At 34.8% G+C, this 16021-nt stretch overlaps 1 protein-coding gene across 1 annotated transcript; it reads left to right on the top strand.

The window, feature by feature from the left end:
* The first annotated feature begins 5619 nt into the window (after positions 1-5619).
* On the top strand, positions 5620-14928 carry LOC123876666 (uncharacterized abhydrolase domain-containing protein DDB_G0269086-like). Its single transcript, XM_045922960.1, has 7 exons — positions 5620-5690; positions 5834-5881; positions 8209-8478; positions 9261-9502; positions 11992-12195; positions 12929-13028; positions 14647-14928. The coding sequence occupies exons 2-7, from the start codon at positions 5848-5850 to the stop codon at positions 14727-14729; spliced, it is 933 nt and encodes a 310-aa protein (XP_045778916.1). The 5' UTR covers positions 5620-5690; positions 5834-5847; the 3' UTR covers positions 14730-14928.
* Positions 14929-16021: the final 1093 nt, after the last annotated feature.

Consider the following 16021-nt stretch of genomic DNA (forward strand, 5'->3'; position numbering starts at 1 on the left):
AAGTCGTAGTGTGCGGAATCCAAATAGTTTTAAAAAAAAGCGGTTAGCGAAATTTCTTTCTCTGTCGCACATTCTAACATCTTTATTGATTGTGAAAGAATAAGTACACTTAATAAATGTGGCTCGGCCGAGTATTTTATAAATAAAATTAAAAAAAAAGATTCCGACGAATTGAGAACCTCCTCCTTTTTTGGAAGTCGGTCAAAAAAAAATTTTTTTTATTCGATTAGACTTTTACGAGTTATTTTGAATCGTCAAGGGCATCTACCACGCACTGGTTCGGAATGCCTTTCCTATCAAGAAAGACCAGCAAGAAACTCGGCGCTTGCTCATACGATAAAATTACGATCATTTTATGTTTATTTGTTATTTATATTTCATTTAGATTGATTTTTTTTTAATAAATTTTGAAAACTTGTTGTATTTGTCGATAGATTCTGCACGCTACAAAAAAGTATTATAATTTTTATGTAACAGTTTCAACAATTTGACCAATATTTGTCTGAAATAAAAGAAGTGATTTGAATTATGTGTATTTTTCTTTTTGTCTCTTTTTAGGGTTCCGTATTTCAAAAAATTGGTCAAGTGCGACTCGCACACGGTGGGTTCCGTACCATCGTACAAGAAATAACACTTCAATTTTACACGGTTACATTTTGACGGCTTCCTTTAGTGGTAAGCGCTATTAGTAGGAGGTCCCGGGTTCGATTACCGGCAGGGTTTGGAATTTTATAATTTCTAAATCATTGGTCTGGTCTGGTGGGAGGCTTCGGCCGTGGCTAGTTACCATCCTACCGGCAGAGCCGTACCGCCAAGTGGTTAAGCGTTCCGGTACGATGCTGTGTAGAAACCAAAAGAGTACGGGTTTAGGAAACTGCTATACCCCTTTCAGGTTAGCCCGCTTCCATCTTAGACTGCATCATCACTTACCACCAGGTGAGATTGTAGTCGAGGGCTAACTTATATCTGAATTTAAAAAAAACTATTACTATGAGTCTGACGTCTTAAACCACCGGACTATGGATGGATATGCATAGGGTGGTAACTCGCCGCGTCCGAAGCCTACCAGGCAAAACGTTTCGCCAAACCACGCTGTTTCAGTGTGTTTTCTAAGATCATAGAGGACACTTGCCTTGTAGGTTAATTGACTTTGGTATTTGCCTTAAAAAGGTTCGGAAACAACGGAATTAAGAAAATAAAATTCTCTACGAACTAACTAGCCAGGTTTACCGATTTACTATTTCTATTAATAGGCACTTAACTCAGAATAAACAAGTGTAAATTAAAAATTTATAACACCCCCGACAAGTGTAGGCATCTTGACAGCTTGACATAAATTTGTCAATTCACATAATATTAAGAACCTAACGGTTATCTAACCTTCTTTTCTACAAGAAAACTAGAAAAGAGCTGATAACTCTTAAACGGCTGAACCAATTTTTTCGGATTATAGCTAAGAACACTCGATCGAGCCACCTTTCAAACAAAAAAAAGTCTAAATTAAAATCGGTTCATTCGTTTAGGCGCTACGATGCCACAGACAGATACAGAGATACACACGTCAAACTTATAACACCCCTCTTTTTGGGTCGGGGGTTAATAAAACCATGTTTTGTGGCGCTCCAATATCAATGGTACTTTAATTGTCTAGCAAAATAATGTGCCTACGAAAGTCACAATAATAATAAATACTAAAAAACAAAAGCTAGAATTAAATAGCTAGGCTATTGTGACACCGTCCGGACCTAAGTTACGGCTCGACGGCTAAAAAAATACCTAAGTAAATTCTTAGTATTGCACTTTCCTAATCTACTAACATTTTGTGACCGATTTTTCTGCTGGATTTCTGTATCGGTACATATTATTTACTTTTTTATTTTTTTCATTCCAACAAGGCCTTTGGGCCAAGGTCCGGTCAAATGTTTGCTACACTTTCCACAATTAATACATAAAAGTACTGGTATCTATTACTATTTATTTGTAGGTAACTATTAGATGCCCGCGACTTCACTTGTGTAGTACAAGGGAAGAATAATAATAGAGTTTTAGTTGCAATACTTTTTCAATACAATCTTAAGTCGAAACGCAAAAAAAGATTCCGATGAATTGAGAACCTCCTCCTTTTTTGGAAGTCGGTTAAAAAATCGTATGCGACCACACAGGACCCATTACCGACTCACTCTGCTCACGGCTCTCTTCTGGGAACGAGTGGTTTAATTTTTTTTTTTAATTTACGCTATTGCACCTACCAACCAACTTGAAACCTACGGTCTATACGAACGCCACTGAAAATTAACCACTCAGTTATCATTAACACTAGGTACTTATATGGTTATCACAAATCTACTATCGTAGATCCTACCTACAGCATATTAGCTTACATTCCAATTAGTTAATAGTGCGAAGACAACCTTTTATTTCGATAATTCTTAAGCGTTTTATAGATAGGTTAGGTTGTAGGTAATTAATTACTAAAAATACCTTCATCTACGAGTATGTAGGTACCGAATATTCATATTCGTCTAGGCTCAAAGACGAATATGATTATTAGAGTACTTGACATTATCAAAGTACCTAAGCTGATAGATACAGCTCAAACTTTTGAGTCTAGCTTTCTAACTCTATGGTCTAGCTAAACTTGAAGCACGACCTTCAAATTTCAGAAATCAGGAATGAGCCTACACATGAGAAAGAAAGATAGGTATCTACCAAGGTATCTTACCTTACTCTACTGTATTTCTACTTATTCAATAGGTACGTCAATAGTTAATAGGTATAACACCAAAAAAATTTCAAAAGAAAAATAAAACCGACTTCAAAAACCACAAGCACTGAAAAGTAATAAATATTTTTTTTTTAGTTACACGTGTAATGTACCTAAATAGGTATGAAGTCGAGCGAGCATAATAAAACAAAATTAGAAATCCAAATGTGAAGCTTCACAATTTTTAGTGGCCCCACTGTACTTATGCTATGCCCAGTTAAAACCCTACTGTTTACTAAGCTATTACACTGATCGCGAGCAATTTGCTCTTCCCCATTGAGGAGTTCTGTTCTCCATCTCCGAAGATATTCATCAGATCTTCACCAAATTTATAACATGGGACCACCTGCACAGTATACTCTTTAAACAAAAAAAATAATTCCAAATCGGTTCAGGGGTCTTTGAGTAGGTAAAAAAAAAGATTCCGACGAATTGAGAACCTCCTCCTTTTTTTGAAGTCGGTTAAAAATATCATTATAACGCCAAGTTTATTTGCTGTCTGTTTGCTTGTGTAATCTCCTCGAAAACAATTGTATTTTCATACGTTTCCTTGTTGTAATTTGTACCTAATGGGTATTTCCGATACACCTCAATAAACCGAAGTAAAACGAAATAAATCTTCTTTTGACAGGGTATTATTAAAATTTATTCCCGTAGGTAGGTATTACTTAGGTATATATCTTTAGGTAGGTACACTAGAATGCCGCTGGGGCGGACGTGTTCTGGAGTGGAGACCGCGTATATTCAGCAAGCGCAGTGTGGGATGACCTCCAACCCGCTGGACTGACGACCTCAAGAAGATAGCGGGAAGTGGGTGGATGAGGAAGGCATCTAGGATCGTGTGTGGTAGCGCGCTCTTGGGAAGGCCTATGTCCAGCTGTGGACGCAAACAGGCTGATTGATTGACTGACACCAGAATAAAGTGTACGAACAAGTAAATTGAACTAGCTGACTAGGTTATCAGCAAGGTAGGTATATCGGAGGACGGAGTTCGGAGGACCGTGGACGTTCCTAGAGTGGAGACCGCGTCTAGGCCACAACAGTCTCCGTGACAAGATGGAACCATCGATGAGCGGAGCCATGATATCCGAAAGGTGGCTCGTAACGATCCCGAATCCAGCCCACCGCTTCACACACCTTTGAGAACATTATGGCTAACTCTCAGGCATGTAGGTTTCCTCACGATATTTTCAAATGCACATAGCCCTGAGAAGTTAGAGGCCCGAGATCGAACCCCCGACCCTCAAATAGGAGCCCGACCGTCTTAACCACTAGGCCTACCTACCTAGTAGGTACTTAAGTACTATCCAACACACTAGTCTCTCCTTTCACCAAAGGTGGTGGAGACTGCTTTAAGCAATAAGGCGGCCTTTGCATACAATTGTTTTTAGTTTATAGTTTCTTGTTTTGTCTTAGTTTTTTTTTTTGTTTTGTATGTAGGTAATAAAGTTCACTATTTACTAGGTATTAGACTTACTTTACTAAGATTACTAGCTTTTCACGGAAAAATGGCGGCAAATCTTTGGGGATAAAAACTACGATGTCCCTTTATTCATTCTCATGCCATATCGTCGACATCGGTTCTGCCTTGAGCCGTAAAGTATCAGACAGACACTTTCACATTTTATTAATAAGTAGGTACCTCGTACTAAGGATTTAGATTTTAATAAGATGAACAAAGGACACCGTTGTTATCATTATGCAGAGGTTACATTATCCCTGGCGGTTGATTGTTGTCTATTTGTTAGGAATTACGACAAATCTATCATTTGGTGACATAATTTTTGCATCAGTTTGCACCCTTTGTAAAACTTATCTGAACCGAGGCAATGATATAGAGCTGCTAATACCCCGGTAGATTTTTTTTAAATTATTCCGTGCTATAAATTATTTTTTCTTTAAACACGCGTTTAAATTACCTATACCTACCTAGTAGATTGATGCAGCTTATGACTTACGCCTTTTTAAATTTTCATTGTAATTTTTAAAATATTAGACTATCAATCAAAATATTCAGTACACAATGTATTTAAATATCAAATAGGTAGTATTTTGATACTGGACATCGCACATGAATTTTTTTATTAACCTTGTGACTCAAAAAATGATTTACAGGGCCCACATGAGATTTCAGCTCGTTTCGAAATTTTCGGTGCGTATTTAGCCCAACAGCTAAGTAGACTGACAATACAGAGAGGCCGTAGCGTCAGTACCCTGGGCACCAATATAAACATCCTCTTTGTTGTTTGTCTCATGGTAATTTCGGAAAACCCGACCACGTTCTGTTCACAGTCCAAGGGTTTGGTCTGGGCGTTGATGAGTCAGTCGGTGGTTCAACATTTTTCTTTTTATACTGATGTATTAAGCTCATTATTCAGCCCAAAAAGGCCGGCAGAAGAGCTCCTGGCCGAAGAAGAACATCGTGGCTCAAGAATTTACACCAATAGTATGGGAAGAGTACCTGACCTCTTTTCCGTCCAAGGTCCAGATAGCTCTGATGGTGCCAACCTCCGGTAGGAGACGGCACTTCTAGAAGAAGAAGACACGTATTATACATACTAATTAGATTTTCAGAACAAGTAATGTTTTTGTAAATATTTTATTAATTAGGTTGTTTTGGCTGTGATAGTTTAAAAGACAAAATTCTTCCAGAGTATAAAGAAATTACATATTTAATTCTATTTCTTACTCTAGTTCCTTTAAAATGATTGATAGTAATTTTGGAAGTGAGAATAAATCAACCCCAAGTCATAGTAAGGAACAGCTCTATACCATTATCTAAGACTTTCAGTGCTGGCGGTCAAAAGAACATTCTCTATAAATAGTAATGACCGTTGTCGGTCGGTACATTGCCTCACAAGTAGAGCAAGGGGCGCTTTCGACCCCGCTACAACGTTACATTAAATACCCGTGAAAGTACTGGAAGGTTCGATATTAGTGACATATAAATAAAATTATTATTAGTGAAAAATTAAATTAATTTTCTAGAAATTTATTTTTCGTAAATAAATAAATTATTATTTCTTATTTTATTGAGTGAGAATTAAAATAATTTTGGTGTGATTTCAGTTTGACTGGGAAAAATGAAGGCTTTTGCGTCAGTATTGTTATGTGTCGGTGAGTACAGTTTTAGCATAATATTAAAACTTAGATAAATATTATTATCATAAAAATATCTTGGACGAATAAATACTCAAAAATATTTGATAAAAGATGGAAATATCGTTAATTTTTTTATAAAATGAAAAATAGATGTATCTAGTAAAAAAGTAAATTTACAGTACGTACGTACGTACATACATAACAAAAATGTAACTATTAAAATAAAATAAAGTAAAACAATAAAAAACAAATAAGAGCAATAAAATAATTTAATTTTTTTTTTTAATGATTTTTTTATGCTAAAACTTTGTTGTACTGGGAATGTACCTAATGGAAATTTGATTTTTGCGATTTTTAATTAAATATTGATTGGACAGAAATTTTAATTAAAATGTAGACATGTTATCTTGTAAAAATAATGAGAAATGTAGAAATAACTGTCTTGTAAAAATTGATTTTGCGCGAGGCTTACATTTTTCAGCTTTTCAGGAGTAGAATAAATATCGGGACTAATAATACCCAAATAAAAACATAAAAAACTATAGGTACCCAATCATAAACGCAATATAGGTTGCCAAGTAGAGATTGCTCTAAGCAATAAGGCCGCCTTTGCCCACAATTGTTTTTTCTGTTTTCTTCTTTCTGTGTTGTGTTCCTTTACAAGTGTTTTTGTGTGCAATAAAGGGTTCTATCTATCTATCTATCTATCTATCTATAGCTACCACATTTACAATCATAGCACTCTTAACATTATCGAATACATTATTATAGTATAGTAGATAGCTATCGGATTTCAGTTAATGGCTTTCTCCTGAAACCGAAGCTCGTGTTAAATACTCGTATGACCAAAACCGCAACGTGTGGTCATGAACTTCTAATTGAAAGTTCATTGATTACTTACTGTCATACCACAGGAATTTAATACTTCAGACTTCCTGCAGTGATGGTCTAGTGAAATAGCATACCACATCGATGAAAAAGGCCCTGCTATCGTTAAATAATGATAAGAGTATTTCCTATAATCAATGGCCCTTATTCACTTCACTATCATAATGTACCTGTATCTACGACTTTTGTTATCAACGGACGTTGTGACTGCCCGAAAATGCGAGTTACATGAGACCTATAAAACTTAAGAATTAATATTTATAATTTAAGTGTGTAATTCTGTAAACGGTTCTGAACCAAATAAAATTAAAAAAAAAAATATATTATACAATTATCAGAAGTGCTTGCCGTAAAACAGTTATTGTATGAAAACTGCTAAATGAGAATGAGCCCCGTGCGCGGGATATTTATCATAATCATCATCATTGAGGTTGTGCTCTTTTACCATCATTCGCTTAATTTTTATGATTGCTGTCATACACTCTTTGTTTATGTCCTATACCTTACTATTCTATGTCGTTGAATTTTTATTATAGTACTCAGGTAAATATTTACCCATTAAAGATTGAAATCCGTGACGAAAAAAATTAAAACGCCCGCACCGTTGTCTATTAACACATAAACAGCTCTTACAATTGATTTTATCGTCAAATAAATTGTAACGTGAATGTGTAATATCACGCAAACAACTGCGTTACATACACAAACAAATTAATGGTGCATATCGATTAAATATAGGATATTATCTAATCGATATTACACTTAGGAAGTAAATACATAGTTACATTTCCGAGCTGCTCCGATTTATTCGATTCTGCTCTACAATATTAAATAATATATTCGGTTCACTGAATCGGATGATCGTGCGTGTAATTGTCTAATTAACTGTTATGTTGTTTTAGTTAAGAACGCTAATAGGGCGATGTATTATGTACATGTTTATTAGTTCTTATTTATTAACTATAAATATTGCTATAATTTGTGGTTCATTATTATACTTTAATTTCTTAATTAGGCGTATATCATTAACCAAGCAGACAGAAATTGTTTAATTAGTACCCACAGAGAAATTGAGTGCTGTCTGAATTTCAGTTATTATTATCGCTCTTTAACTCGTTTGCTCCTTCTCTTTTAACTGCAGATACGTTTTTTTCAATTCAGTAGGTACCTTTTTCAGTAATTTCAAGTGTTTCTGAATATTAATATTAACGAATTAGTTTTGAATCATTTATAGTTCCAACTTTAACCTTTTAAAATCTCTACCATATGCATAATAATGCACTTATTCATCTTTTCATATCGATCGCGATCAAATTTTTTAACTAGAGGATATAATACTTACTTACTTTACCTGTAATTTGAGTTTAACGATCGGGTCAGATTTAAAAGCCTATTTTATTGAAGGCATTCCTTATTTTTGCATTTGTAGAGAACACTGTTATTGTTTGTTACAGGGGCGCTTTCCCTCGCATCATCAGCACCCGCCGGCAGCAAACACAGTCCACAAAGAGCTGAATACAACTACGAATATGCAGACAATTCCAAATCAGCAGCATCCAGAGAACCCAGACAACAGCAAGAATCAGCAAATCACTATGACTCTTACATCGAAGACGTCCAAACAGCGGCCACTGGTGGAAACACGGCGAAGAAAGGCTTCAGCAGAGGCAGTGGCTTGAGGACGATAGCTGTAGGGTCTGCTAATCAAGCAAAGACTGCATTAGGTAAACAAACTACTTCAGTATCTACCTAAAGAATCGTTTCAGAAGTAAGAACATAAGGAATAAAAATAATGATGTGTACACCTACTAGGGAGGGGCTGTTACTTGGATCCTCATATTTTGTCAATTTTTTGGTTGCAATCAGTTTATTTTTTTCAAAAAGCGCACTCACATCCTTCTGAAAAAAAAAAGATCTACAAATACCTTGATATATCTCGCTATTAATCAACTTATGTGCTGCATCAATCCAAAATGTCCTCACTTTTAACATCCGCAATCAAAAAACGCAAGATCTTTTAATCCTTAAAGAATCTAAATTCGTCACTAACTTTATCAAACGAACCTGTGATGCCCGTTGTTGAACAAAATTTTGCCTTTTCTTAATAATGCCACCATATAATCCTCAGTCTTTCTCATCCACTTTTCGCAACCTCTTTATATCTTCTCCTTCTTGTCCTCTAGCTCGCGCTATGTAGAGTCGGGACCACATGTCCTTTTCTTCCACTCACTTCTGTCATACGTCAACGCATTTTCCACCCCTTTCCCCTTTTTCACGCAATCCACCCACCTTTTCTTGGTCTTCCTCTCCTCTTTTTGCCTTCCACATGCGTATTAATATTCTTCTAGTGACATGATTTAAACATCGTTTTTCCATTTTGCTGAAGAGTGCCTCACATAAAGGTACTTCTTCATCTCCAATCGCCATAATAAACAACTGAATAACTATATTTAAAAGTTAAAACTCATAATATAACCAAAGTAAATGATTTTTTAATTTATTTTAGGTAACCAGCAGGCCGCAGGGTTCCAAGCGGCTTATGTAGCTAAGAATACCCTCGCGCAGTCAGCTGCGCAGTCCAGTGCGACTGCTCAGGCAGCGTTAGCTGGGAAGCAAGTTATTCTGGCTGGGTTAGAACAGCAAGTGAGGGATGCTAAAGTGGGTCTCCAGGGTGAGGAGATGCAGCTGCAGCAAGCTAAGAGAGCAGCGCAGTCGGCGGCGCAAGCAGCGCAGCAAGCTATGCACCAGGTATGAAAAAAACTAATCTTCAGATAGGTAGGTAGGTAACTACTATTTCTTGTGAGTTAAAAATAATAACGCTATTTTAGGCTCTCTTAAGCTAATTTTAAACACTATTATTAGAGTAAAGTTTTAAGATTTAAAATCAACGATGTATAAAGTTACAAAAAGGTTAAAATTTTATTTGTTGAGGGATCAGTATTTCTGAAAAATGAACCTATTTTGGCAGTAGTAGGTAGGTAGTAACTTATCGGCTATTTTAATTCAAAATATTAATTTATTTACTTACCAAAAAATCAAAGACTAATTTTGTAGAAATTTTCTAATAATTTATTTCTGGCTATATCTTTTATTTTCTATTAATTTATTTGTAAAACATAAATCAAAATATCTTGAAAAATAACGTTTTTATTCCTGTTTTAAAATATCAGCAAAAGTCTGGAAAAAATTACCTAATAATAAGTTAGTAATTAGATTAATATTTAATGTAAGTTTTTATAAATGTTAACAAGCATCGGCTTGAGGGTCCTGAGAGATTGTCGATACAGCAAAGAAATATTTTCAGCCAACTGTGCATAAACTTGACCTCATTGAGAATAATAGATAGATATACATTGTGGTGACCATTTTAATAACTTTGAAAAATCAATTAAAATAACAACAGGTCATTTCTTGCAACCGATCACAACAATTTCAACACTGATACAAAAGATGTCAAAAAAGTTTAATGTAATTTTGCGAAATTGCATCGATTGCAACTGAAGTGACCGCCGCCGTGGCTAAACCGTGGTGAAACTAACTAAGTCAACAATAAAATACAATATAAATTGCTTTTGCATTGCATTGTTTAACTGTTATAATACTCTTTATTCTCTTGACATTGTTGTTACGATCAAGTAAAATGTTTCGATATGAAAATCGCAGAATTGGAGTGACCAAGATATTGCAATTTATTTTATATTTGTATTGAAAAGTGCTGCGCTTTCCAAGTATTTGTATTCCCAAAATCATTATTTAATCATTTAATTTTTTAAATTTAACGAGGATTTTTTAAAATCTTGTCTAAGCAAATCTAGGCATAAACCTAGCACGAGTTTTGATAGTTTTCGAAAACGAAATGTTGCGAAAACTTTGTGACATGAAAATCATCACAGTAGGTACATAGGTATACTTGACATAATATTATAGGAATTTTAGATCCATTTTACGAACTTTGCCATTATAAAAGCGTAACTTGCTTTACTTTCTTGACTACGTTAACCCTTACGAAATATATAATAGGATCGTTTGATGATTCGTTTGAAACTTAGTTCCGTAGCTGCTAGTTTTTTTAGAGTTTCTTGCGGGTTCTTCTTAATTGAGTCAATGGTATAATCTTGCTATGGAAATTCCTTAATGCTTTAGAATTTTAGGGGATGAGTAGTATCAAGGTTTATGCTAAGTTATCCAATCCATCAATGACTTGGGTAAATGTTGCTTAGATGATAATGATTGGCATTGTATGTAGGTACGAGATGCAATAACAAACACGATTTTCTTTTGTTGAAAGATATTAACCTCGTCAAGAAATTTTACGCTCCAATAAAGTGGAGTTGACACAGAAACACCAGACAGTCTATAATTATATACCTACACAATAGTATATACTTAGGTACTCATGTACTTTTTTCCTCTTTTTCATATTTTCTATCGCCCTTAAATCAGGTTAAGGTTAAGAATATTAGACACGTTCTTGATTTTAACGTCATTTTTTTATTGCTGGCTAATATTGTGTTTCAAAATAGTTATCTTACGCGTTTAAAAAATAAGAATTAAGTTCTCTTAAAATTAGACACGCATGAATTGGTTCGTACCTTTTTTCTTAGTTTTACGGAAGCTGTAGAGCAGTTTTGTTATAAAAACTTGATTCTGAAAGCTCATTAGATTACCTATTTAGTTATGGTGTGGCGCGCGCTGTAGGCAAATTTTTCTTTTTTTTTAGTTTAAACCGGATACAAAAAAAGAATTTGTCCAGGCAAGCACAAAAAAGTCAAAGCTAAACATTTTTAAAAGGTTGCCTGGTAGAGATTGCTCTATCTATTGATCTATCTATTTTTGTTTGTCATTATTTCGAACGAACTTTTTATTCATTTTTAAGTTTTTTCCTTTGGATTTTGATTTACCTTCTTTTCTTCTTCAGCCTCCCATTCGGGGGATCCAAGGGTTTTTCCAAGGCACGCACCTGCAACTATTCAGAGTTATATGCGTTTTGAGCAATTAAATATCACTGGCTTTACCAGTACAGGAAAACGTCGTGAGGAAACCTGTACGCCTGAGAATTCTCCATAATCTTAAAAATATTTTTTATACAATTAAACTTTTAAAAGTACTTTTGAATCGTCAAATGCATCTACCACTGGTTTGGAATGCCTCTCCTAGCAAGGAGGACCAGGTGTTCTTATAGGTGTTGAAAGTCTGGCAATCCCCACTATACTAACCAATCACTTACTTATCCACAGGTGAACGTAATCCAAGCGGCTTTGAATGCAGCACAAGCGACTTCAGAAAACGCAAACGAAGCAGCATCGCAAGCCGCTGGTGAGCTTGGTGCACAAACCGCCATGGTGGGAGCAGCCAGACAAAGGCTGCAGACCCTGCAAGACCAGCTTAAGGGAGTCAGGATCGACTTTGAGGCTACCCAGGCCGCTGCGAGAAAGGCTCAGGTATGTTACAGTTGGAGCTCAGTTCACAGACAGATGGACTGAAACTTACAAGGTCTGAGGATGTTGATGTTTTTATCGCAACTGAGTAGCCAGCCAGATTTAGAAAAGCTGCAAGACTTCTAAAAAAGACTAAGGTAAGGTTTTTAGATGTACCTAACTGAAAAAAGCTGCAAAAAGAAAATCAAACTACAAGATGACATCAGTGAATTAGGGAGTAAGATCCTGGTAAGATTGACAGATAACTAAAAACTATGAATATCTGGGGAAGTGTATGATTGGCTTATTGTAGGTTTCTGATGTCTAAGGAAGAAGTTGCAGATGCTGCATAACATGATCAAGGAATTAAAAATTTACTAAGTGGATGTAAGATGATCATAGCGAATAACGATGAAATTAAACCAATACTACATAATATATCGTTTCTGTTATGAAATTAACATTTTGTGTATCTTTTTATGAACAGGAAACAAAGAAAGGCAAGGTGTACATAATAGAAGATGTAACAATATCGATGTACTTCTAAATTCTATCGTCTCATCATCATGTTTTTCATTTTTTAAATAAAGTTTGTTAATGTCTATATCTTCTTTTCTTTAAGTGTAGTTGTTTTGCTGAAAATTTGCGACATTTTATACTTCGTCAACTTTGTAATAAAACATGATGAAATTTCCTCTTTCCATTTTGGTAAATTTTATGCGACGAGAATGATCCAATTCATTTCTTCTTTCGACAGGCTGCTGCACAACAAGCTCAAGCAAACGCCGCTGAGGCAGCCGCGAAGGCAGCCGCGGCTGGTCTCGCCGCCGGCCAACACAAGGACGCCTCTCACGAAGGTAGTACTAGCTACGAAGAGTACAAACAGGCACCTGAACAAAATAGCCAAGAGTACTACCAGTCGGATTTCCAAAACTAGTAACGATAAGAAAATAGGGAGTTCAGTACTTTAAGTTTTTCGTGTTATTGGTTCTACACCCATGGAATTAGAAGCTGGTAGAAATCACAGTGATGATTTCTAAACAGTGATCCCTGCATTTTGATGTTTCATAAATCTATTTTTCATTTCCCTTTATAAAATCAGTTTCAAGGAACCAGTGACAAGAAAACTATAAAGAGTATTCCGAACTTAAATGTTGTGATTATTGGAATAGGAACACTATTAAAAAAATACAAAGCTTAAAATTTCAAAATGTATTGAGTTACTTAATTTTTTTTTGGTTTTTTGATTGTAGATGATTTTGTATAGGTAAATTCAGTTGCTGTTTCGTTTCCTATTCCAATGTTTACAATAATTTGTAAATACATTGTTAATAATTATGTAGTTTTACCATAGATTACAACTTGTGATATTTTTTTACATTTTTCTTATTTTTACTATTTTTTGAATGCAATATTTATTGAGGTGATAATAATATCGAATACTTTCGTTTTTATATTTTTGTATAAAAGTATATCACAAAAATGAAAAGTATCAGTTTTGTAACAATACTAATTAGCAAGGTAAGTGCGATGTCTCAAATTTAAGTTATAATGGAAAGAATTTTATTTAATAAACAGTCTATTTTGTTATGTTTCGTTATTTTAATGAGACTCTTGACTGCGACTTTTGACTCTTGACTGTTATCCTGACTTCCGACATCTCACTTATTCTTATGACTTTCTTTGACTAGCCTTATAACCTTTTTAACTATTTATTATTGGTGATAAGTTAAAATTAATACAAATATGCACTAACATTTAATTTGTCTTATGTTAATTTTATAAAAGTGAAATAGGTTACTAGATTTAAGGCTAACTATGATGAAAACAGTGAGTAAGTATACATAATATTTTTAAAAACATACGTGTACAAAACATGGTAAGCAGACAACAACCAAAAGTGGATGGACGCGCGTCGATTGAGATATTTTTGCACCATTCAAAAATAAGATTTTTATGCAGGTACATCGCCATAACTTCTAAAAGTGGTAGTACCATTGAAATAGGAAAAGTAGTAGGTACTGTAAGCGCGTATTTAAAACACGCAAAATAGCTACGCGCCGAAAAATACTTTGATCTGAAATCGCTCTTAATGCAAAGCTGATTGCTCGCATAAATTACGATATATGTATATTATTATACTCTATCCACGGAAAAAACTCCCTCTCCCTATTACATAATCCCATACAAATGATAGAGACGAAAATCTCAGTGGGTGTTAACTATTTTGAGTCACCAACCAATCACAGACATGTTTTCAAAAACATTCGAAATTCAATTATTAGAAAACATAATTTCTTTTGTGATTAGTTGGTGACTCAAAATGGCTAGCGCTCATTGAGATTTTTGTCTCTATCATTTGTATGGGATCACGTAACAAAGTGAGCGTTATACTACCTAACTTCTTTCCGAGGATAGAGTATATGGCGTAACAGCCACTATTGTGATAAACAAATCCTTTTTATACATTTGCAGACACAAAGGAACATGTGGTAGTAGTCGAAGATGAGGAAGAAGTAGAAGACGACGAAGAAGAAGAAGAGTGTGAGGAAGAATGAGACCAAACGCCACAACCACTTAGCTAGTACAATGCCATTATTTTTAGAGTATTTGATTATTTTTATATTTATAAAAATAAAATAAAAAAATATACGTCTTAGTGGGGAGCGATACCTACTGAAAGTAGGTAAACTAGAAATCTATTACCTAATATTATACAAGGTGCTATTTTTGGAGCGTTCAGTGAGGCGAAAAATTAACGTCTATAGAGCAATTGGCCTTAAAATTGGTACTTAAGGCCAAATTGCTTTAGGATTTTGAAGAAAAACAAAATCTGTACTTACATATTTGGAGATTTTTTAATAGGGCCTTTTGCAAAGCTATAAAAATACATAGGTACCTAGTTGTATACGTACGACCTGACCTAACCGCGGTCTGAAATAAAAATATCTAATTTCTAAGTTGGTCTCGTAAAACCCTTTCATAATAAGTAGCATCCTGTATAATCTTCGGAAAAGTCAAATAGAAAAAAAATGCAAGACGTGCTTACGTTTCGTAGGCTTAATTGCCATTTCTTCGAATAAGTCCTAATAATAATAACTAAAAGCAATCATAAAGAAGAAAAAGACAATTAAAAAGTTTTCCGGTTGTGAAAACTTGTCTATAGATAGTTCTATCTACCTACTTCGTTCACTGGGTCTAGTACGAGTTTACACATCTAGAAAACTTTTCTTATTTTCGTGTTTCGACAACATTGTACCTACCTACTTGCTAACAATTTTAATTCTGCAAAGCTTTCGCTAGGTGCGCTAGCTGTCTAGGAAAATTGGATAGGTAGGTATCTTTTTCAAACAAAAACTAAATAATTTAAAAATTCTTCTTACTTTACTGGGATAAAATGTTTCTGTGGCTGTGAATTTGATTGATGGATATTTTGAAATCTACGCCTCCTTAGTGCGACCATAATTTATAGGTTGATCGTAAAAAAATTAAGAATTTTTGGCGATCAAACGAAAAATTTAGTTTTTAAAATAAGATGTTATCTATTTTTAAGTTTTCATAAAAAAGATGACCCAGTTGTACAATAATACAAAAATGTTACATTTTTAAATTATTGTTAACTCGATTAGTACCTAGTTAGGTATGATAAATGATAGGAGGGTAGATATAGGGGCTACTTAAAACTGGGTAGGTAAACCTAGTTGTTACGTGTTGTGTATGGTATAGATCTATAGCTGATGTTCTAGTTCTTGATGACCGCTCAGCCTCGGGTGTAGCAGTGAGTGTGCCGATAAGCTCGTTCACACAGGTTGCGTAAGCGTTGCGTAGCGTAAGCGTAGACGTAGCGCGT

Source organism: Maniola jurtina, chromosome 22, assembly GCF_905333055.1.
Source record: "Maniola jurtina chromosome 22, ilManJurt1.1, whole genome shotgun sequence".
Classification (NCBI taxonomy): Eukaryota; Metazoa; Arthropoda; class Insecta; order Lepidoptera; family Nymphalidae; genus Maniola; species Maniola jurtina.

What these genes read in the sequence shown, in the direction of transcription:
- LOC123876666 (XM_045922960.1), top strand. Translation starts at nt 5,848, where the DNA reads ATGAAGGCTTTTGCGTCAGTATTGTTATGTGTCG. An exon ending in TCAAGCAAAGACTGCATTAG is followed by an intron (nt 8,479 to 9,260) that starts GTAAACAAACTA and finishes AATTTATTTTAG; the next exon opens with GTAACCAGCAGGCCGCAGGG. An exon ending in CCGCTGCGAGAAAGGCTCAG is followed by an intron (nt 12,196 to 12,928) that starts GTATGTTACAGT and finishes TTCTTTCGACAG; the next exon opens with GCTGCTGCACAACAAGCTCA.